Here is a 25051-nt window from a genome sequence, read left to right as displayed (position 1 = left end):
TACCCCCAGACAGATACATAGGTACATAGAGTCAGATACATTTACACTTGTTACTTCCTGTTTGCAGTGAATTATTTGGTCGTCTCTTCATTATCACATTGCAGAACAGACCCCGCAGACCCCACCCCGCTCAGGGATCCAACAAATCTATAGCCCCATATTCTTGTCCCCGTCCACCCTTCTGTCTGTGGCTATTACATAATATAGCTGACTCTAATGACATCATTGTGGCTGCCGGCTGCCACCACTAGGGGGAGCTGAACACAGCAAGAGCTGTATGATCTGTGTGCAGTGGTCTCACCAACATGCTAGGAACCCAGCGGTGTAATAATCTGCAGAATATATCACTATGTATCTATGAAGAGGTAGAGAGGACATAGCAATGGTCTGCAGATCTGTAGAGAGGTTAGTGGTGTGATAATCTGCAGGATCGATCACTATGTAACAGGGGTAGAGAGGACAGAGCGATGTTCTGTAGAGAGGTCTGTGGTGTAATAATCTGCAGAATATATCACTGTGTAACAGTCAGGAGGTAGAGAGGACACAGAGTGATGTTCTGCAGATCTGTAAGAGAGGTCAATGGTGTAATAGTCTGCAGGATATATCACTGTGTAACAGTCAGAGGGCAGAGTGATGTTCTGCAGATCTGTGGTCATTGATGTAATAATCTGCTGAATATATCATTATATATCAGGGGTAGAGACGACAGAGCGATGTTCTGCAGATATGTGGATAGGCGAGTGGTGTAATAATCTGCAGGATATATATAATATATATATAACAGTCAGAGGACAGAGCGATGTTCTGCAGATAGGCCAGTGGTGTAATAATCTGCAGGATATATATAATATATATGTAACAGTAAGAGGACAGAGCGATGTTCTGCAGATAGGCCAGTGGTGTAATAATCTGCAGACTATAACAATAAATCCTATTAAAGGGACAGCAGCCTTGTTTTCTTGTCTGACCTTTTCACACACAGGGTTAATATATTTGGGGGGAAGGGATGAGCCGATGTGCCCGGTATGGGGGCAGTGTAGCCTTGTATGGGGAGGGGTCCCGGGGCTGGGGGTCCTCGGCCATCCCTCTCCTCCTCCGCAGTGCCTGGTGCACACCCAGCCCGGTGCTGACATCATGCAGAATGACAGAGCAGCAGGCAGCCCCTTATCAGTGCGCGGCTCAGTGCGCAGCCTCCGTCTCCTCTCCGTCCTCTAGAGCAGGAGGATGCAGACACATCGGGAGCCCTAAGCAGCTCCATCCGCCCGACACAGCGCTCACCCCCGGGACTCTCACCAGGAAGATGCCGGTGGATTCTACCAAGGAGGAGCGGGCTGCGCAGCAGGATGTCAGGATGGTGCGGGCTGCAGCAGGTGAGGCGGGGGGGAGAGGATCAGGCTGCACGTACCTGGCCTGGGAGAATCCGCTGCACATGGACACTCATGGCCTAAAGGATCCTCAGTGATAAGATGTGGCCAGTGAGAGAGCACATGACCACCTGCCTGCGCTGTGTCCGCCCTGCTGTCAGCCATCACCCTGACCCACTTACTACAGCATTGGCTCACCTCATTCTTAAGTGTCCAGGGGTCGGCGGTGAGGAGATCAGGTGTCAGACAGTAGGTGGGTCCGGTGTCAGTCAGTAGGTAGGTCCGGTGTCAGACAGTAGGTGGGTCCGGTGTCAGTCAGTAGGTAGGTCCGGTGTCAGACAGTAGGTGGGTCCGGTGTCAGTCAGTAGGTAGGTCCGGTGTCAGACAGTAGGTGGGTCCGGTGTCAGTCAGTAGGTAGGTCCGGTGTCAGACAGTAGGTGGGTCCGGTGTCAGTCAGTAGGTAGGTCCGGTGTCAGTCAGTAGGTAGGTCCGGTGTCAGTCAGTGGGTAGGTCCGGTGTCAGTCAGTAGGTAGGTCCGGTGTCAGTAGGTAGGTCCGGTGTCAGTCAGTAGGTAGGTCCGGTGTCAGTCAGTAGGTAGGTCCGGTGTCAGTCAGTAGGTGGGTCCGGTGTCAGTCAGTAGGTAGGTCCGGTGTCAGTCAGTAGGTAGGTCCGGTGTCTGTCAGTAGGTAGGTCCGGGGTCGCTGTGGCCGTCACTGTTATGGGGTCACTGAGGCCGTTGCTGTTATGGGGTCACTGTGGCCGTCCCTGTTATGGGGTCGTTGTGGCCGTCACTGTTATGGGGTCGCTGTGGCCGTCACTGTTATGGGGTCACTGAGGCCGTCACTGTTATGGGGTCGCTGTGGCCGTCACTGTTATGGGGTCACTGTGGCCGTCCCTGTTATGGGGTCACTGTGGCTGTCACTGTTATGGGGTCACTGTGGCCGTCACTGTTATGGGGTCGCTGTGGCCGTCACTGTTATGGGGTCACTGAGGCCGTCACTGTTATGGGGTCGCTGTGGCCGTCACTGTTATGGGGTCACTGTGGCCGTCGCTGTTATGGGGTCGCTGTGGCCGTCACTGTTATGGGGTCGCTGTGGCCGTCGCTGTTATGGGGTCGCTGTGGCCGTCACTGTTATGGGGTCACTGTGGCCGTCGCTGTTATGGGGTCGCTGTGGCCGTCACTGTTATGGGGTCGCTGTGGCCGTCACTGTTATGGGGTCGCTGTGGCCGTCACTGTTATGGGGTCGCTGTGGCCGTCACTGTTATAGGGTCACTGTGGCCGTCACTGTTATGGGGTCCCTGTGGCCGTCACTGTTATGGGGTCACTGTGGCCGTCGCTGTTATGGGGTCACTGTGGCCGTCACTGTTATGGGGTCGCTGTGGCCGTCGCTGTTATGGGGTCGCTGTGGCCGTCGCTGTTATGGGGTCGCTGTGGCCGTCACTGTTATGGGGTCGCTGTGGCTGTCACTGTTATGGGGTCACTGTGGCCGTCACTGTTATGGGGTCGCTGTGGCCGTCACTGTTATGGGGTCGCTGTGGCCGTCACTGTTATGGGGTCACTGTGGCCGTCACTGTTATGGGGTCACTGTGGCCGTCCCTGTTATGGGGTCGCTGTGGCCGTCACTGTTATGGGGTCACTGTGGCCGTTGCTGTTATGGGGTCCCTGTGGCCGTCACTGTTATGGGGTCGCTGTGGCCGTCACTGTTATGGGGTCGCTGTGGCTGTCACTGTTATGGGGTCACTGTGGCCGTCACTGTTATGGGGTCACTGTGGCCGTCCCTGTTATGGGGTCGCTGTGGCCGTCACTGTTATGGGGTCACTGTGGCCGTTGCTGTTATGGGGTCCCTGTGGCCGTCACTGTTATGGGGTCGCTGTGGCCGTCACTGTTATGGGGTCGCTGTGGCTGTCACTGTTATGGGGTCACTGTGGCCGTCACTGTTATGGGGTCGCTGTGGCCGTCACTGTTATGGGGTCGCTGTGGCTGTCACTGTTATGGGGTCACTGTGGCCGTCACTGTTATGGGGTCGCTGTGGCCGTCACTGTTATGGGGTCACTGTGGCCGTCACTGTTATGGGGTCACTGTGGCCGTCCCTGTTATGGGGTCGCTGTGGCCGTCACTGTTATGGGGTCACTGTGGCCGTCACTGTTATGGGGTCGCTGTGGCCGTCACTGTTATGGGGTCACTGTGGCTGACATTCAGAGAACAGGGGCAGTTATGTTGATGGGAATAAGAAGTGCAGCTCTGAGCCGTATTTCTGGAGGAACTCCTCAGGATTCTTCAAAGCATAAAAGAACAGCAGAACGATGAAGGGGCAGCGCAGAGCTGCGGTAGTGACGGACGGTACGTTGGTGTGGGGGCCCTGACACTGCCCTGACACTGCGCCCCAGGGGCTTTATAGAGTCAGAAGGAAAATCCTAAACTAGTCATGGAGAATGGCTTTATGGAAAGTTTCGGGGTCTGGGGTCTGTATAGAGAGGGTCACTTGGGATCTAAGGTTTGTATAGAGAGAGAGGGTCACTCAGGGTCTGGGGTCTCGGAGGGTCACAGGTCTGGTTTAGGCAAACCTCCTAACCGTCCTGGATTCCCCGCCCTGTCCCGGTTGGTGGGAGGTTTGTCCTGTAGACGCAGATGAGTTGAATACAATGGTTAAGCAGGAGCCGTCCTCTGCCTGCTCCACCATGCTGCCCCTGTCTGCCCGGGAGCTGTAGATACCATGTGATGACATCACTGGATGGGGGACAATTAAACTGGGAGTACAGCAGGAGAGGGACTGTATACTGTGGGAGCACCAGGAGAGGAACTGTATACTGCGGGGGCACCAGGAGAGGGACTGTATACTGCGGGGGCACCAGGAGAGGGACTGTATACTGCGGGGGCACCAGGAGAGGGACTGTATACTGTGGGAGCACCAGGAGAGGGGCTGTATACTGTGGGAGCACCAGGAGAGGGGCTGTATACTGTGGGGGGCACCAGGAGAGGGACTGTATACTGCGGGGGCAGCAGGAGAGGGACTGTATACTGCGAGGGCACCAGGAGAGGGACTGTATACTGCAGGGGCACCAGGAGAGGGACTGTATACTGCGGGGGCACCAGGAGAGGGACTGTATACTGCGGGGGGCACCAGGAGAGGGACTGTATACTGCGGGGGCACCAGGAGAGGGACTGTATACTGTGGGGGCACCAGGAGAGGGACATTATACTGTGGGGGCACCAGGAGAGGGACTGTATACTGCGGGGGCACCAGGAGAGGGACTGTATACTGCGGGGGCACCAGGAGAGGGACTGTATACTGACAGGGGCACCAGGAGAGGGACTGTATACTGACAGGGGCACCAGGAGAGGGACTGTATACTGAGGGGGCACCAGGAGAGGGACTGTATACTGTGGGGTCACCAGGAGAGGGGCTGTATACTGCGGGGGCACCAGGAGAGGGACTGTATACTGTGGGGTCACCAGGAGAGGGACTGAATACTGCGGGGGCACCAGGAGAGGGGACTGTATACTGCGGGGGCACCAGGAGAGGGGACTGTATACTGCGGGGGCACCAGGAGAGGGACTGTATTACTGTGGGGTCACCAGGAGAGGGACTGTATATTTCGGGGGCACCAGGAGAGGGGCTGTATACTGTGGCGGCACCAGGATAGGGACTGTATACTGAGGGGGCACCAGGAGAGAGACTGTATACTGTGGGGTCACCAGGAGAGGGACTGTATACTGAGGGGGCACCAGGAGAGGGGCTGTATACTGCGGGGGGCACCAGGAGAGGGACATTATACTGCAAGGGCACCAGGAGAGGGACTGTATACTGCGGGGGCACCAGGAGAGGGGCTGTATACTGTGGCGGCACCAGGATAGGGACTGTATACTGAGGGGGCACCAGGAGAGAGACTGTATACTGTGGGGTCACCAGGAGAGGGACTGTATACTGAGGGGGCACCAGGAGAGGGGCTGTATACTGCGGGGGCACCAGGAGAGGGACATTATACTGCAAGGGCACCAGGAGAGGGACTGTATACTGCGGGGGCACCAGGAGAGGGACTGTATACTGTGGGGTCACCAGGAGAGGGGCTGTATACTCTGGGGGCACCAGGAGAGGGACTGTATACTGCGGGGGCACCAGGAGAGGGACTGTATACTCTGGGGGCACCAGGAGAGGGACTGTATACTGCGGGGGCACCAGGAGAGGGACTGTATACTGCGGGGTCACCAGGAGAGGGACTGTATACTGCGGGGTCACCAGGAGAGGGACTGTATACTGTGGGAGCACCAGGAGAGGGACATTATACTGAGGGGGCACCAGGAGAGGGGACTGTATACTGCGGGGGCACCAGGAGAGGGACTGTATACTGCGGGGGCACCAGGAGAGGGACTGTATACTGTGGGGTCACCAGGAGAGGGGCTGTATACTCTGGGGGCACCAGGAGAGGGACTGTATACTCTGGGGGCACCAGCAGAGGGACTGTATACTGCGGGGGCACCAGGAGAGGGACTGTATACTGCGGGGGCACCAGGAAAGGGACTGTATACTGTGGGGGCACCAGGAGAGGGACATTATACTGTGGGGGCACCAGGAGAGTGACTGTATACTGCGGGGGCACCAGGAGAGGGACATTATACTGCAAGGGCACCAGGAGAGGGACTGTATACTGCGGGGGCACCAGGAGAGGGACTGTATACTGCGGGGGCACCAGGAGAGGGACTGTATACTGTGGCGGCACCAGGAGAGGGACTGTATACTGTGGGGGCACCAGGAAAGGGACTGTATACTGCGGGGGCACCAGGAGAGGGGCTGTATACTGCGGGGGGCACCAGGAGAGGGACTGTATACTGTGGCGGCACCAGGAGAGGGGCTGTATACTGCGGGGGCACCAGGAAAGGGACTGTATACTGCGGGGGCACCAGGAGAGGGGCTGTATACTGCGGGGGCACCAGGAGAGGGACTGTATACTGCGGGGGCACCAGGAGAGGGGCTGTATACTGCGGGGGCACCAGGAGAGGGGCTGTATACTGCGGGGGCACCAGGAGAGGGGCTGTATACTGCGGGGGCACCAGGAGAGGGACTGTATACTGTGGCGGCACCAGGAGAGGGGCTGTATACTGCGGGGGCACCAGGAGAGGGACTGTATACTGTGGCGGCACCAGGAGAGGGGCTGTATACTGCGGGGGCACCAGGAAAGGGACTGTATACTGCGGGGGCACCAGGAGAGGGGCTGTATACTGCGGGGGCACCAGGAGAGGGACTGTATGCTGCGGGGGCACCAGGAGAGGGGCTGTATACTGCGGGGGGCACCAGGAGAGGGGCTGTATACTGCGGGGGCACCAGGAGAGGGGCTGTATACTGCGGGGGCACCAGGAGAGGGACTGTATACTGTGGCGGCACCAGGAGAGAGGCTGTATACTGCGGGGGCACCAGGAAAGGGACTGTATACTGCGGGGGCACCAGGAGAGGGGCTGTATACTGCGGGGGCACCAGGAAAGGGACTGTATACTGCGGGGGCACCAGGAGAGGGGCTGTATACTGCGGGGGCACCAGGAGAGGGACTGTATACTGCGGGGGCACCAGGAGAGGGGCTGTATACTGCGGGGGCACCAGGAGAGGGGCTGTATACTGCGGGGGCACCAGGAGAGGGACTGTATACTGTGGCGGCACCAGGAGAGGGGCTGTATACTGCGGGGGCACCAGGAAAGGGACTGTATACTGCGGGGGCACCAGGAGAGGGACTGTATACTGCTGGGGCACCAGGAGAGGGGCTGTATACTGCGGGGGCACCAGGAAAGGGACTGTATACTGCGGGGGCACCAGGAGAGGGGCTGTATACTGCGGGGGCACCAGGAGAGGGACTGTATACTGCGGGGGCACCAGGAGAGGGGCTGTATACTGCGGGGGCACCAGGAGAGGGGCTGTATACTGCGGGGGCACCAGGAGAGGGGCTGTATACTGCGGGGGCACCAGGAGAGGGGCTGTATACTGCGGGGGCACCAGGAGAGGGGCTGTATACTGCGGGGGCACCAGGAGAGGGGCTGTATACTGCGGGGGCACCAGGAGAGGGGCTGTATACTGCGGGGGGCACCAGGAAAGGGACTGTATACTGCGGGGGGCACCAGGAGAGGGACTGTATAGTGCGGGGGCACCAGGAAAGGGACTGTATACTGCGGGGGCACCAGGAGAGGGGCTGTATACTGCGGGGGCACCAGGAGAGGGACTGTATACTCTGGGGGCACCAGGAGAGGGACTGTATACTGCGGGGGCACCAGGAGAGGGACTGTATACTGTGGGGGCACCAGGAGAGGGACTGTATACTGCGGGGGCACCAGGAGAGGGACTGTATACTGTGGGGGCACCAGGAGAGGGACTGTATACTGTGGGGGCACCAGGAGAGGGACTGTATACTGCGGGGGCACCAGGAGAGGGGCTGTATACTGCGGGGGCACCAGGAGAGGGACTGTATACTGCGGGGGCACCAGGAGAGGGACTGTATACTGTGGGGGCACCAGGAGAGGGACTGTATACTGTGGGGGCACCAGGAGAGGGACTGTATACTGCGGGGGCACCAGGAGAGGGGCTGTATACTGCGGGGGCACCAGGAGAGGGACTGTATACTGCGGGGGCACCAGGAGGAGTGTATAGTGTGTGTGTGGGGGGGGGCATTATATTGTGTGTGGGCACAAGGGCACATAGAAGTGGGTGGGGCTATATTTGCTATGCGCGCCGCACATTGCGCCCCCTATGAGTTTAGCTCTTCAGACACTTATTACACCTGTCTGCCATAATCCCTGGTGTGTTACCCATAGTAACCAATCACAGCACAGCTTTCATTTTTGAAGAGCAGGATACAAAATGAAAGTTGCACTGTGATTGGTTGCTATGGGTAACATTGGTAAATGATGCCCAAGCTTCACAATGAAGCTTTATTCACACAGATATAGACGGGGCCCCATATAACATGGCTGAGGGCCCGCGCGCTTCTCTGGTCACTTAGTCTCTGGTTAGTTGGTTGTTCCTCTAGGATCAGCCCCAAAACAGACTGTAAGGAGGAGATTTCTGGTGTCAGTGAATGTGCAGATTGTTACTGGTCCCTGGGGAGCCGACGCTGGAGTCACCGCCAGATACAGGAATACACAGTGCCGGCTCATCACATCTACCCACTGCAACCCCAATACCTGCAGTGTATGGGGGCGAGAGCCAGACGCCATGGAATATAGCCGCCATATCTATACAAGACGAGTGCACAGTACTACTTCTCTTCTCCTGTATATATGGACAGTGCACAGTACCACTTCTCTTCTCCTGTATATATGGACACTGCACAGTACCACTTCTCTATCCTGTATATATGGACAGTGCACAGTACCACTTCTCTTCTCCTGTATATATGGACACTGCACAGTACCACTTCTCTATCCTGTATATATGGACAGTGCACAGTACCACTTCTCTATCCTGTATATATGGACAGTGCACAGTACTACTTCTCTATCCTGTATATATGGACAGTGCACAGTACCACTTCTCTTACCCTGTATATATGGACAGTGCACAGTACCACTTCTCTAGTCCTGTATATATGGACAGTGCACAGTACCACTTCTCTAGTCCTGTATATATGGACAGTGCACAGTACCACTTCTCTTTTCCTGTATATATGGACAGTGCACAGTACCACTTCTCTATTCTGTATATATGGACAGTGCACAGTACCACTTCTCTTACCATGTATATATGGACAGTCCACAGTACCACTTCTCTAGTCATGTATATATGGACAGTGCACAGTACCACTTCTCTTACCCTGTATATATGGACAGTCCACAGTACCACTTCTCTATCCTGTATATATGTGCAGTGCACAGTACCACTTCTCTTACCATGTATATATGGACAGTGCACAGTACCACTTCTCTTATCCTGTGTATATGGACAGTGCACAGTACCACTTCTCTTCTCCTGTATATACAGACAGTGCACAGTACCACTTCTCTTACCCTGTATATATGGACAGTGCACAGTACCACTTCTCTTACCCTGTATATATGGACAGTCCACAGTACCACTTCTCTATCCTGTATATATGTGCAGTGCACAGTACCACTTCTCTTACCATGTATATATGGACAGTGCACAGTACCACTTCTCTTATCCTGTGTATATGGACAGTGCACAGTACCACTTCTCTTCTCCTGTATATACAGACAGTGCACAGTACCACTTCTCTTGCCCTGTATATATGGACAGTGCACAGTACTACTTCTCTAGTCCTATGTGCTGCTGCTGCAGGAGCTCTGTCTGCCCCTCTCACAGCAGGCACTCTCAGCATCCTCACACTGCATCTTCTTGCTATGACCTATTTAACATGATACAAATAAGTTTGTGGCCATTAGATGGCGCTGTATTCTAGTGACCCTAACATTGTAAGTATAAACTAGCGCCTCCTACAGGCTCATTATCCTGTCCATACATTCTATTATCTATATAGTTTATTAGGTATGTGTGCAATGTAAAGTATAAGCTTAGTCCACTATACAGAATAGCGCCACCTACAGACAGGACACATTAACCTTCCCATCTGCTGCACAGTAATAGTAAAGCTAGATCATGTCCTAGGTATCGGGCTACAAGTAATGGAGACCTGATGTTTCTTCTCTTCCTCATTTCAGGGTCATCTCCAGTTGCTTCCACCGCGTCCACCCCAAGTAGTGACTCCACCACTCCCAAGTGTTTGAGCCCCTTAGAGGAATCTCCATTGGTCAGCCCAACAAGTGCCCCCAGCATTGCCCTGGTGACTCCATGCCTTCAGGCCAAAGAAGGACACAGACCTCAGCCCGAGGGTGCAAGCAGTGAGATGTCCCCCGGGAACACTATTGCTACTCTACACCTTCCTTCAAAGATTGCTGAGGAGTCACCTGTGGCTGAAGAGGAAGAGTCTGAGGAAACCGAACAAAGAGGTCCCGAAGAAGTTCTAAACCCAGATGCTTTGGACACCAGGATTGTGATGGGGGAAGAAACATCTTGTAGCCCAGAGGAGCGGGGGAACGTTAATAGGTTGCACACAATAGCTCCTGAGAGGGAAATGGTGTTCGGGGATGCTTTAGAGGAGGTAACATTGCACTTAAGTCAAGGGAATTCAGGACAAGAAAGTGACAAAGCCATTGGGGCCGAGACTTCTGAGGATTTGCACTTCGAGAGCTGTGGAGCGTTTGCATTGAAAGATGAATTACAATCTCAGGGTGAATCTGTAGCTGATGTGCCTTCATTTCTTAAACCCACCAAAGAGTCACCCTGCAGCTCCACGGGCGGTGATGTCCCCTCACTACCATCTAAACCTATGACTACCACCGACCCCGACCCCTACACCACGGCTCCATCCACACCAGTGAAGACCATGTACAGCCAGTACAAGCACCACCCCTACTCCAAGAGTCATCTCAACGAGGAACACAACGACCTTGACAATGACAACATGTCTTCTCCTCCAACATCACCTTCAGGATCCTACGTCACAGCTGAGGGAGGTAGCTGGGCCTCCTCCGCCACCTCTAGCGGCTCTCCTTCATGTTCTCCAAATTTAATGGCGGAGGTGGACACCATTGAATCTCCCACTCCTTACCCGGATCACATGATAGTTCATGAAGAAAGTCTATGCGAAGACCCTTGCTGTATGTCCCCGGACATGTTGGAAGACGAGGACATTCCTGAACTGTATGACAGAGATATTGACCCCGATGACTTTTCTCCAGCCAATGAGGATCTTATAGATGGGTACCCTAGTGACATTCATTCTAGTGAAGAGGAAGATGATGACGAATGGGAAACAGATTTTGCTCCATCCTTTACGAGCATGCCTCTATGTCCTGAATTCATGAGCATGGCGTCTTCAGTGCAGGAGCCACAGCAGGCGCCTCTGGCAGGGTGCTCTGTAAATGTGGAGGGCGCCCTACAGCCGGCGGGCCAGCAGCAAGTCCACACGGTGAGCCTGCCAAGCACTGAGAACGATCACATGATTCCTGCTTTTATGCTTCCATTCCGGGGAAGTTTAATATTCGAGGCCGAGTCAATGGAGATCACATTATTCCCACAAGGAGAATCAGCAGAAAGTGAGGCCATCGATGGAGAAGAGAAAGAAGAAGAAGAAGATGGTGAGGATGATGAGGATAACAGCACCTCAGCCTCATATCTACACTCATTGTCTGAGACCTCAATCAATGAAGGGGTAGATGAATCTTTTGCTTATCAGGATGACACCTCGGAGTCCTCAGATTCAGCCTCTTATAATGGAGAGGAGGATGATAAACGCTATGGCAGAGAGGAGTATGCAGTCACAACGGACTCTGCTGCACCGAGCACAGAGGGCCCTGTGAGGGGCCAAGGTGACTCTTCCAATTCTGGCTGTGAGAGTGAGATGGAGACGTCTTCTGATCTGTCCGAATCTGATGATGAATGTGCCGTGTTTTCGGCTCTGGACATGAACGGTGAAGATCTTCTTGGAATTGAAGAGCAAATTGTGAAAGTCAGCGAAGCCACAAATGAAGAGAAAGAACTTAGCAGCGAAGAACGCGATGAAGGCGTCGGATTATCCCACGTAGCACAAGGCTTTTCTGAAGATCCTTCCATCACACTGGACAGCTCCAGTGAACTCGAAGACTCCAGTATCAGCAAAGCCCCTCAAGACACATGTGGAGAACCTATAAGAAGCGCTTTAGTTCTCACAACAGAAGCTCAGATGGAACCAAATCCTGAGCTATCTCAGAAGGTAAATGAAGGAGCAATGAGGACGTGGTCTGATAGTCCTGTAGAACAGCCGTCATCCTCATCATCCTCTGAAATGGACCATCTCCTTCGAGCTGGAATTGGCAATGTTGGGGAATGTTTGATTGCCTGTTTTGATACCGATGAAGAGCTGGATACGTTACCTCCTCTGTGCGCCAGCACGCAAACCCAACAAGAGAACAGGGCACACGACGACGAGAACGGAAGAAGAACTTCCATGGCCGTGCAACTGGCTGAAGACAGAAATTATTTCACGGTGAAATGTGGAAATAATGATGAGGTCAAAAAATCTGATGAAGAAGAAAGTGACAACTCCCAAGGACCTGCATGTACTCTAGATACTGAGAGAAGATATGAAGGGGAGTCAGAACCTGCAAATACAGATAGAACTGAAGATGAATGTGCTCATGGAGAAGACGTAGCTGATGAAGAGTTGTTTGCATGCTATGATTCTGAAGACGACCCTGAGGAAGTGAAAACTTTGGACCGACCTTCACTCCTTGCTCAAATACAGAAGCAACAAGAAGAAGCAGCAGCAAGTTATATCACAGACCAGTTGTCCCCTAACATAGATGAAGTACAGACACGTCTCCATGGAACAGCAATAGAAGATTCTGCAGACAATAACAGAGGACATGATCGGTGCAACCCTTCAAATACGGCAAGAACTAGTGAGAAGGGTTCTGACATCACCTTGGTCGCTACAGAGGAGTCTTCTAAGTCAACTGCATCTGAAATGACTGTTGGGTTGGGTGACCAAAAGTCTTTAGTTACGAAGGTCCAAAGCAACCTTCAAACTAAAGCTGGGGACACGACGTCAACCGACCAAGTTCCATCGCCACGAACCATAACACCACCATCATCTCAAAAATCTTCAGAGGATCCTGAAGATAAAGTAAATTCACATAAAATATCCATGGAGCGAGATAACCCGGATCTAGAGAGTCTCAAAAAATGTCCTTACTCTTCAGGGAGGGAATTGCTGACCTCAACTCCTTCAAACCGCAGTGATCCCGTAAATGAGGACAACCATGAAGCCAGCAGGTGCCAAGTTTTCAAAACAAGCCAGGTGGAGGTGTCCAGTGATAGTCATGACCACCCTGTTTGTAAGGAACCACCAGATAGGGAAGATGTTCTTCAGAGTAGCAAACAAGCTGAGAAGAATGGACATAGGCAAGAGTCTCCTACCAGTGAATCTGGAGACATCTTCCAGCAGGGCCGGCACATGGAGATGGACAACAGCTTGCCATACAATTGTCAGAAAGAGCATAATGCAGTAACCAGTGTTTCCGAATGGCAAGAACTGAAAGAAGGCAAGGTGCAACTCAACAAAAGCAATTCATCTGATGCAAGGGGCGATGGCAGGAACTTCTCACCCACCGATAAGCACCAAGATTCACGTATTTCACCAACCATGGGAGACCATGCACCCAACCCATCGACCCTTCTATCCACTTCACTCCACTCAGATCCTCTCTGTATTAAAAATTCTTTAGAAAAGCATACTTCAGAAAATTCCACAACCATCCCAATGTGTACAGAAGCCAAAGAGCAGATCAAGCAATTAGACTGCAATGAGTCACGTGACAAGAACGTGTCATCCATTCCTTCTCCAAATGTTGACTTGGAAGGGCCTTCCACGAAGACAACTCAGCAACTAGAAGAAACTCTTGACAAGTTGACAAACACTCCACCTGACTCCCGCATTACAGAAGGAAAAATTACAAAATGTAGACCATCTGACGACGCAAGACGAGAAGACCTTCCACCGTCTTCCAGTGCCTTGTCGGATATAATGTCCATGCCAGGAACTGAGAAAACGGAGATGTCTGAAGACGTCCAAGAAATGACTAAATTGCTACAAGGTTCATTTGGTAAGCTGGAGGCCTTGGACCTTAGTATTCGCTCAAGTTCATCAGAGGCCACCACTAAAACCACCAAGGTCATTGCTAGTCGAGAGGTTGATCTTCAGGTCGTAGCTGCACCAGTCAACATCAAAAGTAATACAAATAATGTCGAGTCCAAGATGCAAAAGGTTGGATTTACTTGTGGTACGGAAATACCACCGAAGGTGGAGATAAGTCAGAATAAGACCGTGAGATGTGATAAGGTAGATAGAAGCTCCTGGAAGGAAAAGAAAGCTGTAGACAAGATCTGTCTTCAGTCTGACAAATTACACGACCACAAGGGGAAGAAAACAGAAGACAACCTGGAAGCCGACCTGAGGACCCTCAACCTCCTCAGCAAGCATCCCAGCATGACTAATAGTGACCACCAGGGGAAGGGGTTCAACGAGAATCAGCAATTATGTCTGCATGTAGCCCCCAAAACTAAAGCTGCTGATCCCCCTCCTCCAGACAGTATCAGCCCAGGCCCTGCTGTAAGTAAAGTGCCTACTGCAAAACATCCGTCCCCGGTGCCCGATGGGAGTCCTCAGGAGAAAAAAGCAGGCAGGCACCTGTCTACCGAAAACCTGGGAACCAAAAAGATTCCAGCAGGTAACTTCACTTTCTTACCCCAAATCAGCGATTTCTTATCCCTGTGATATAAGGGCCCCGTAGCATCCCCCAGGCACACACTATAGAGCGGGAGTACAGTGTGAACGGTGCCAAGTGTCCTCAAGATGTCAGGCAGTGTAGTCGTAGTCAGGAGATGACCCTGGGGGAGGGGTCCCTGATATAATTAATTAGGATGTCTCTCTTATGTTATGCTATTAGTAATACATTTCATGGTATCTCTGGCAGCTCCTGACGGCAGCTCCGCAGCCCCAAATCTGAGCACAGAGCCCCCCGTTACCAATCGGTGTCCAAGAGCCCTGCAGAGCCAAGAACAGGCGGGAAAGAAAACCCAACTGACCTGCCCCCAATCCGAGGCGAGCTCCTCCAGCGACAGCGAGCTGACGTCTCGGGGGCAGGAGATGCACCTGCTGCGGGAGACATCGGCCGTTACCCTATTGGGCATCAGTAAACCCCTCCTGAGGCAGCGAGGGTGCGAGACGCTAAGTCACAGAGGTAAGATCATGTACAGATGTAGCAGAGCTGAAATTGGCATTGAATTGTATGAAAGCTAGTGAACAGAAATGACTAGAAAGCAGCTCGGACTGGTGGCCAAAAATACAAAGGGCCCTCACCAAACCCTTGCCGGACCCGACACTATCTAGGCCCCAGTGGTCTCTACTTCCTGCAGCACCGATGATATCCTGGCGCCAATGCCAAGACTGTGTAGGCAGTAAGCTCCTGAGCTCCCCCTGCTGGTGGTGGCAGGTAGTCTGCAGGCTAGGACTTGTCTCGCTCCTGCTGTGTCCTCCTCTGACTATTTGTCTTCTCTCCAGGCTCCTGTAATGACACAGAAAGTAACGATGAATCCCTCCCCGAACTGGAAGAAGCAGATCTGAGCGAGCCCCGGACCTCCTCCAGCCAGGTACTGACCCCACACTGCCCCCCAGCCCCAGACACACTGCTCCCCACCCCCCACTCTATACTGATTGGTAACACGTAAGACGCAAAACTACAACTCCCAGAATGCCCTGACCTTACATGGTGTATTATCCTCACAATCTGATGGATTCTTGGTAGTTCCAAGATGACGACTTCCCTGATTGTTCACTGTCTGGAGTTTGTATGTGCGGCTGCGTTGCATTGTGGTAGATGGAGCCGTTAGGGGCTTTGTATAGAGCCGTCGTCTTGTACTTGACCCCTCTGATTATATAAGACCAGACAAGCCGTAGTGGAAGGAGGAGACGGCGAGTGATGGAAAACGGCTGTGACAGGAAGACGACCCGAGAATCCTGGATTAGATGTGTTCAGTCAGACGTGATCCTTGTATGTGCGGTGGGGGCGGCCTACTCATTTATAGTCTACAGCAGTATATACAAGAAGATGTATACCGTATACCAGCGGTACATATATATTATATACAGGAGAAACCCAGGTTATACCAGCGGTACATACAGTGTTGGCCAAAAGTATCTCCCCCTGCAGTCCTGTCAGATAATCCTCGCTGTCCCCCAGATAATGATTACACAGCACAGACTCTTATATAGTATATAAGTGATACAGGGTATATACAGTATAAGTATCGCCCCCTGCAGTCCTGTCAGATAATCCTCGCTGTCCCCCAGATAATGATTACACAGCACAGACTCTTATATAGTATATAAGTGATACAGGGTATATACAGTATAAGTATCGCCCCCTGCAGTCCTGTCAGATAATCCTCGCTGTCCCCCAGATAATGATTACACAGCACAGACTCTTATATAGTATATAAGTGACACAGGGTATATACAGTATAAGTATCGCCCCCTGCAGTCCTGTCAGATAATCCTCGCTGTCCCCCAGATAATGATTACACAGCACAGACTCTTATATAGTATATAAGTGATACAGGGTATATACAGTATAAGTATCGCCCCCTGCAGTCCTGTCAGATAATCCTCGCTGTCCCCCAGATAATGATTACACAGCACAGACTCTTATATAGTATATAAGTGACACAGGGTATATACAGTATAAGTATCGCCCCCTGCAGTCCTGTCAGATAATCCTCGCTGTCCCCCAGATAATGATTACACAGCACAGACTCTTATATAGTATATAAGTGATACAGGGTATATACAGTATAAGTATCGCCCCCTGCAGTCCTGTCAGATAATCCTCGCTGTCCCCCAGATAATGATTACACAGCACAAACTCTTATATAGTATATAAGTGACACAGGGTATATACAGTATAAGTATCGCCCCCTGCAGTCCTGTCAGATAATCCGCGGTGTCCCCAGATAATGATTACACAGCACAGACTCTTATCTATCTATATTATAAAAATGAATTTCTGTCTGTCTGTCTGTTCTCTAATGCGAACCAAACGACTGGACCGATCTTCACCAAATTTGGTACAGAGATACTTCAGGTATCCGGGAAGGTTTAAGACGTTACTCCAACTCACTCGGACGTACCGTTGCTGAGATACAGCATTCCAAACACAATGGCCCCCCCCTTAGAGGTTTAGATATGCGCATCTGCACACAGTACCACACGCCAGAGGATTAGATACGCGCGTCTGCACACAGTACCACATGCCGTAGGATTAGATACGTGCCTCTTCACATAATACCACACAGCGGAGGATTAGATATGTGTGTCTGCATACAGTACCACACTTTGGAGGATTAGATACATGCCTCTGCACACAGTACCACAAGCCAGAGAATTAGATACGCGTCTCAGCACACAGTACCACACAGGGAGGATTAGATACGCGCGTCTGCACACAGTACCACACGCCGGAGGATTAGATACACGCGTCTGCACACAGTACAACATGCCGTAGGATTAGATACACACGTCTACACACAGTTCCACACGCCGTAGGATTAGATACGCACCTCTTCACACAATACCACACAGGGGAGGATTAGATACCTGTGTCTGCATACAGTACCACACTTTGGAGGATTAGATACATGCCTCTGCACACAGTACCACAAGCCAGAGAATTAGATACGCTTCTCAGCACATAGTATCACACAGGGGAGCATTAGATACGTGCATCTACACACAGTACCACACGCCAGAGGATTAGATACGCGTGTCTGCACACAGTACCACATGGCGTAGGATTAGATAGGCGTGTCTGCACACAGTAATACATGCCGTAGAATTAGATACGAGCGTCTACACACAGTTCCACATGCCGCAGGATTAGATACGTGCCTCTTCGCACAATACCACACAGGGGAGGATTAGATACGTGTGTCTGCACACAGTACCACAAGCCAGAGAATTAGATACGCGTCTAAGCACACAGTACCACACGGGGACTATTAGATATGCGCGTCTGCACATAGTACCACATGCCACAGGATTAGATACGTGCCTCTTCACACAATACCACACAGAGGAGGATTAGATACGTGTGTCGGCACACAGTACCACACTTTGGAGGATTAGATACATGCCTCTGCACACAGTACCACAAGCCAGAGAATTAGATACGCGTCTAAGCACACAGTACCACACGGGGAGGATTAGATATGCGCATCTGCACACAGTACCACACGCCAGAGGATTAGATACATGCATCTGCACATAGTATCACATGCCGTAGGATTAGATACGTGCGTCTACACACAGTTCCACACGCCGTAGGATTAGATACGCGCCTCTTCACATAATACCACACAGGAGAGGATTAGATACGTGTCTGCACACAGTACCACACACACCAGAGGATTAGATACGCACGTCTGCACACAGTACCACATGCCGTAGGATTAGATACACGCATCTGCATACAGTACCACATGCTGTAGGATTAGATATGCGCATCTACACACAGTTCCACACGCCGTAGGATTAGATACGCGCCTCTTCACACAATACCACACAGGGGAGGATTAGATACATGCGTCTGAACACAGTAGCACACTTTGGAGGATTAGATACATGCCTCTGCACACAGTACCACATGCCCGATAATTAGATACGCATCTCAGCACACAGTACCACACAGGGGAGGATTAGATATGCGCATCTGCACACAGTTCCTCATGCCAGAGGATTAGATACACCTGTCTTCACACAGTACCACACGCCAGAGGATTAGATACGCGCGTCTGTACATAGTACCACATGCCGTAAGATTAGATATGCACGTCTGCACACAGTTTCACTTACCGGAGGATTAGATACGTGCCTCTTCACACAATGCCACACGGGGGAGGATTAGATACACACATCTGCACACAGTACGACACGCCGGAGGATTAGATATGTGAATTTGCACACAGTACCACACCAACAAGGATTAGATACTTGCATCTAAACACAGTACTACACGGGGAAGGATTAGATACAGCTTTATTCCAGGTATCTATAACAACTGTTCACAGGTTTTTCACTGATATCCAAAATGAGATACACATAATCACATGACGCTTATGGACATACACACAAACCACATACAAAATACACCAGTGCAAAATTGGACAATTCTTATGGGACCACTACACAAACATAAAATGTAATATACCTGTGCGAAGCCGGGTCCTCCCTCTAGTATAGTATATAAGTGACACAGGGTATATACAGTATAAGTATCGCCCCCTGCAGTCCTGTCAGATAATCCTCGCTGTCCCCAGATAATGATTACACAGCACAAACTCTTATATAGTATATAAGTGACACAGGGTATATACAGTATAAGTATCGCCCCCTGCAGTCCTGTCAGATAATCCTCGCTGTCCCCCAGATAATGATTACACAGCACAGACTCTTATATAGTATATAATTGACACAGGGTATATACAGTATAAGTATCGCCCCCTACAGTCCTGTCAGATAATCCTCGGTGTCCCCAGATAATGATTACAAGCACAAACTCTTTGGTAATATCTTCATTTATTTTGCTTGCAATGAAAAAACACAAAAGAGAATGAAAAAAAAGTTTTACACAAAACTCCAGAACTGGTGCGGACAGAAGTATTGGCGCCCTCAGCCTAATACTTGGTAGCACAACCTTTAGACACAATAACTGCGCACAACCGCTTCCGCTAACCAGCAATGAGTTTCTTACAAGGCTCTGCTGGAATCTTAGACCCTTCTTCTTTGGCAAACTGCTCGCGGTCCCCCCTGAGATGTGAAGGGGGCCTTCTCCAAACTGCCACCAAGAGATCTCTCCCCCTCCCCCACAGGTGTTCTATGGGGTTCAGGGCTGGACTCATTGCTGCCACTTTACAAGTCTCCAGGGCTTTCTCTCACCACCATTTTCTAGTGCTGACCTGAAGTGTGTTTTGGGTCCTTGTCCTGCTGGAAGAGCCCTGACCTCTGAGGGAGACCCCGCTTTCTCACACTGGGCCCTACATGATGCTGCACAATGTGTTAGTCGTCTTCAGACTTCATAATGCCATGCACACGGTCAAGCAGTCCAGTGCCAGAGGCAGCAAAGCAACCCCAAACCATCAGGGCCCTCCGCCATGTCTGACTGTAGGGGGCGTCTTCTTCTCTTTTTCCCTGTAATCTCTATGTTGAGGCCTTCTCCTACTTTTGTCTCCTCTGACCAGAGAACATTCTTCCAGAACGGTTTTGGCTTTCTCAGGTAAGTTTTGGCAAACTCCAGCCTGGCTTCTGTCTGTGGGTAAGAAGTGGGGTCTTCCTGGGTCTCCTACCATACAGTCCCTTCTCATTCAGACGCTGACGCTGGATAGTACGGGGTGACACTGTTGTACCCTCGGACTGCAGGGCAGCTTGGACTTGTTTGGATGTTAGTCGAGGTTCTTTATCCGCCATCCGCACAATCTGGCGGTGAAATCTCTGGTCAATGTTTCTTTTGCGTCCACATCTAGGGAGGTTAGCCACAGGGCCATGGGCTTTACACTTCTGGATGACACTGCGCACGGTAGACACAGGAACATTCAGGGCTTTGGAGATGGACTTGTAGCCTTGAGATTGCTCATGCTTCCTCACAATTTTGCTTCTCAAGTCCTCAGACAGTTCTTTGGTCTTCTTTCTTTTCTCCATGCTCAATGTGGTCACACAAGGACACAGGTGGAGTCAACTTTGATCCATTTCAACTGGCTGCAAGTGTGATTTAGTTATTGCCACCACCTGTTAGGTGCCTCAGGTAAGTAACAGGTGCTGTTAAGTACACAAATTACAGAAGCATCACATGATTTTTCAAACAATGCCAATACTTTTGTCCACCCCCTTTTTTATGTTTGCTGTGGAATTATATCCAATTTGGCTTTTTGACAATTCTTTTTGTGGTTTTCCATTGAAGACAAATTAAATGAAGAAAATACCAAAGAATTTGTGACTGCAATCATTATCTGGAAGAACAGGAGGATTATCTGACAGAACTGCAGGGGTGCCAATACTTTTGGCCAACACTGTATATAATTATATACAGTATATACCCAGGTTATACCGGCACGGTCCATATCACCATGTTACTGTATATACTATATGGCCTGCAGAACGTGATGCCACAATAGAGTAGATTGGCCATTTTCCCATCTGTAGAGCACTTTCTTTGGGGAGGGGGGGGGTCACTAGATTCGGGCGATGTCTGGAGATAGCTGATGTCGGCGGTTTCTCGCACGGAGCGTCCTCTGGGGACGGGGAGATCAGCGGGTAAACTCCTCGGCTTGCTGCCTCAGTCCTCCTCCATTTGTCTTCCCGTAGAACCAGCTGGCGCACTGCGTGGGCTCCGGCGAGGAATCCATCAGCAAGGCGAAGCAGAGCCGGAGTGAGAAGAAGGCCAGGAAGGTGAGTGAATAATTCATGAGGCGATCAATGGAAATGGCTTCACAGAGACACGGCCCTTTAATGGCGGCTGCCTGCGAGGATTCTGCGTGCGTCTTTAAAGGGGCAGGCTCATAAAGGCTGTGACCAGGGGTAACTATGGGGGGTGGGGCAGAGGGGCTGAGAAAGAAGGGTTAATAATGTCACTGGCTGGTTGTGGGACATCGGCCGCAGCCCCCGGACCCCTATAGCCTAGACAGGGATCATGTTTGTTAAGAGATTTTTTTTTTCATTGTTGCCCATAGCGACCAATCATAGCACAGCTTTCACTTTCTAAAGGTAAAACTGAAAGCTGTGCTGTGATTGGTCACCATGAGCCATCATGTAGATATTCTGCTCGCTCTGGGGTTGCCATGGTAGCATCAAGGCTGACCCTGCATGGACTTCCTGCCATTCATAAGAGCGCAGGTCACATGACAGGAAGGCCATATAGAGTGTTGAAGCTACCATGGCAACCCCAGAGCAAGCACAAATAGGAAGGCCTAGGACGTGAAATGGAGACGTTTTTAACCAATAATATAGATCTGAGCCCAACGGCTTCGAAAAGGTTCTGAAATGTGAGACGGAGGGTCATCACACAGCTTTCCCAGAATCCTGAATGGAGTCTATCATTAAGCTGCAGATAGTCCCCTAGGAATTCCTAACATAGTTGGGTGACAAACCCTGTGCGAGCTATAATGGCTGCCATATAGGCCATCACCCAACTATTCCAGAAAGAAATGTATTTAGGGGTGTATGAGAGTCTAATAACATCAGCGTCTTCCTACAAACAGCGCCACTCCTTCCCACAGCTTGTATGTGGTATTGCAGCTTGGCTCAATTTAGTTGAATGAAGCTGAGCTGCAATACCTGAGACTACCTGAGGACCGGTGTGGTGCTGTGCGAGTAAGAAAGCCGCCATGTTTATTTATCTCATACAACCCCATTAAAGTTTTGTGAGACGACAACTCCATATTTACCCGTCTCTACCATAAGTCACCGTGCGCTCCTCTCACCTCCAGGCCATGTCCAAGCTCGGCCTGCGGCAGATACACGGCGTCACCAGGATCACCATCCGCAAATCCAAGAACATCTTATTCGTCATCACCAAGCCAGACGTGTTCAAGAGTCCTGCGTCCGACATCTACATCGTGTTTGGGGAAGCCAAGGTGAGCCGGGGTGTGGCGAGGGGCAGGCGGAGTGGGCTGCTGCCTAGGGCACAAGGATGGCTCGTCCTGCCCCTGATGGGTTAGTGATTTTTATGATTCTTCGTCTTGTTCTTTCCTTCAGATTGAAGATCTTTCGCAGCAAGTGCACAAAGCGGCCGCCGAGAAGTTCAAGGTCCCGATGGAGCATTCACCGCTGATCACCGAGAGCACCCCCACCCTGACCATCAAGGAGGAGAGCGAGGAGGAGGAGGAGGTGAGGCGGAAAATCACCCCCATCTGCAGCAAGACTCGCATCATTTACTGTCAAGTAAAGCTGCTACGCTGTGTTGTGCCTCATAGAGGCCCCCAGGGGGCGGGGCATGTCATAGGCATGCTTAGAATCTCTATAGCTCCGCCCCTGAGGTCCTACATAGCACACAACATTGGCTTTGAAGGGTTCTTTTAAGATATTTTAGGATTCCGTTGACCCTTGCTTGTCTCCTTGGCAGGTGGATGAAACAGGGCTAGAGGTGCGGGACATCGAACTGGTGATGGCTCAGGCCAATGTTTCCCGAGCGAAGGCCGTGCGAGCGCTGAGGCACAACAATAACGACATCGTCAACGCCATTATGGTGAGTTCAGATCCACAACACAAAGTGGTCAACACGGAAAACTAGATGTAACACTGTAAGAATTTGTTTGACCTGAGTCACACCATGTCTTATGCTCCACTCACTACCAAAGCTGAAAGTTTCCACTGACAAATACAGAGAACAGATGCATTGTGGGAGTGCAGTGGTTTATGGGACTTCAGCTCCCCTTAGTATTGCCCCTGTCGGTCACAGTGATGATAGATCTACTATGGCGGCTAGCAGAATGGTGATTGCAGCTCTGGAGGGCACCAGAGTATAATGCAACACAAGATAAGCAACGTCAACTAATATCAGCTGTGATGGGTAACGCGTGTCGTCTTCTGCTCCGCAGGAATTAACCATGTAGCTGCTGGGCTGCCTATGACCCTGGAGCCTCCCGCCACACTCCTGTATAGATGCACAGCTATCCATTAACTGCCTCTGTATTAGACCTGCATATACTCCTACTAGGATGCACCGACTAAGCTGCTCAATAAACCTTGCCTGATACAGCCCGTTGTCATTGTTTTCTGTTACAACATTGGAAGGGGGCGGAGTTTATAAATCTATCACCCAGGCAGGTATTCTCCGCTTATAGTGCTACTGACTCAGAGCTCATTGGGGGGATTTGTACTCGTAGTGCTACAGTGGGCCTTCACTTCTTGTGGTGCTGCAGGTACAGAGCTCAGTCGGCCTTCACTGCTTGTGGTACTGCAGGTTCAGAGCTCGGTGGGCCTTCACTGCTTGTGGTACTGCAGGTTCAGAGCTCGGTGGGCCTTCACTGCTTGTGGTGCTGCAGGTACAGAGCTCAGTGGGCCTTCACTGCTTGTGGTGCTGCAGGTACAGAGCTCGGTGGTGCTGCAGGTACAGAGCTCAGTGGGCCTTCACTGCTTGTGGTGCTGCAGGTACAGAGCTCAGTGAACCTTCACTGCTTGTGGTGCTGCAGGTACAGAGCTCGGTGGTGCTGCAGGTACAGAGCTCAGTGGGCCTTCACTGCTTGTGGTGCTGCAGGTTCAGACTTCGGTGGGCCTTCACTGCTTGTGGTACTGCAGGTTCAGAGCTCGGTGGGCCTTCACTGCTTGTGGTGCTGCAGGTTCAGAGCTCAGTGGGCCTTCACTGCTTGTGGTGCTGCAGGTTCAGAGCTCAGTGGGTCTTCACTGCTTGTGGTGCTGCAGGTTCAGAGCTCAGTGAGCCTTCACTGCTTGTGGTGCTGCAGGTACAGAGCTCAGTGGGCCTTCACTGCTTGTGGTGCTGCAGGTACAGAGCTCGGTGGTGCTGCAGGTACAGAGCTCAGTGGGCCTTCACTGCTTGTGGTGCTGCAGGTTCAGACTTCGGTGGGCCTTCACTGCTTGTGGTACTGCAGGTTCAGAGCTCGGTGGGCCTTCACTGCTTGTGGTGCTGCAGGTTCAGAGCTCAGTGGGCCTTCACTGCTTGTGGTGCTGCAGGTTCAGACTTCGGTGGGCCTTCACTGCTTGTGGTGCTGCAGGTACAGAGCTCAGTTGGCCTTCACTGCTTGTGGTGCTGCAGGTTCAGACTTCGGTGGGCCTTCACTGCTTGTGGTGCTGCAGGTTCAGACTTCGGTGGGCCTTCACTGCTTGTGGTACTGCAGGTTCAGAGCTCGGTGGGCCTTCACTGCTTGTGGTGCTGCAGGTACAGAGCTCAGTGGGCCTTCACTGCTTGTGGTGCTGCAGGTTCAGACTTCGGTGGGCCTTCACTGCTTGTGGTGCTCCAGGTTCAGAGCTCAGTGGGCCTTTACTGCTTGTGGTGCTGCAGGTTCAGAGCTCAGTGGGCCTTTACTGCTTGTGGTGCTGCAGGTTCAGAGCTCAGTGGGCCTTCACTGCTTGTGGTGCTCCAGGTTCAG

The 25051-nt window shown here is 51.6% G+C and overlaps 1 protein-coding gene across 1 annotated transcript; it reads left to right on the top strand.

Moving 5' to 3' along the window:
* The first annotated feature begins 1268 nt into the window (after positions 1 to 1268).
* On the top strand, positions 1269 to 23695 carry LOC142201035 (uncharacterized). The gene is made up of 9 exons (XM_075271847.1): positions 1269 to 1370; positions 10021 to 14628; positions 14875 to 15141; positions 15462 to 15550; positions 21312 to 21395; positions 22433 to 22579; positions 22701 to 22832; positions 23068 to 23190; positions 23543 to 23695. Exons 1-9 carry the CDS (start codon positions 1301 to 1303, stop codon positions 23555 to 23557), a joined length of 5535 nt encoding a protein of 1844 aa, XP_075127948.1. The 5' UTR covers positions 1269 to 1300; the 3' UTR covers positions 23558 to 23695.
* Positions 23696 to 25051: the final 1356 nt, after the last annotated feature.

Source organism: Leptodactylus fuscus, chromosome 4 (genome assembly GCF_031893055.1).
Source record: "Leptodactylus fuscus isolate aLepFus1 chromosome 4, aLepFus1.hap2, whole genome shotgun sequence".
NCBI classification, from domain to species: domain Eukaryota; kingdom Metazoa; phylum Chordata; class Amphibia; order Anura; family Leptodactylidae; genus Leptodactylus; species Leptodactylus fuscus.
Note: the sequence above shows the minus strand (reverse complement) of the source record. Positions and strands in the feature narration are given on the sequence as shown.

Coding starts and splice junctions, on each gene's coding strand:
- LOC142201035 (XM_075271847.1), top strand. CDS start 1,301: ATGCCGGTGGATTCTACCAAGGAGGAGCGGGCTGCGCAGCAGGATGTC. Junction 14,629..14,874: donor AACCAAAAAGATTCCAGCAG/GTAACTTCACTT, acceptor TATCTCTGGCAG/CTCCTGACGGCAGCTCCGCA. Junction 15,142..15,461: donor CGAGACGCTAAGTCACAGAG/GTAAGATCATGT, acceptor TCTTCTCTCCAG/GCTCCTGTAATGACACAGAA.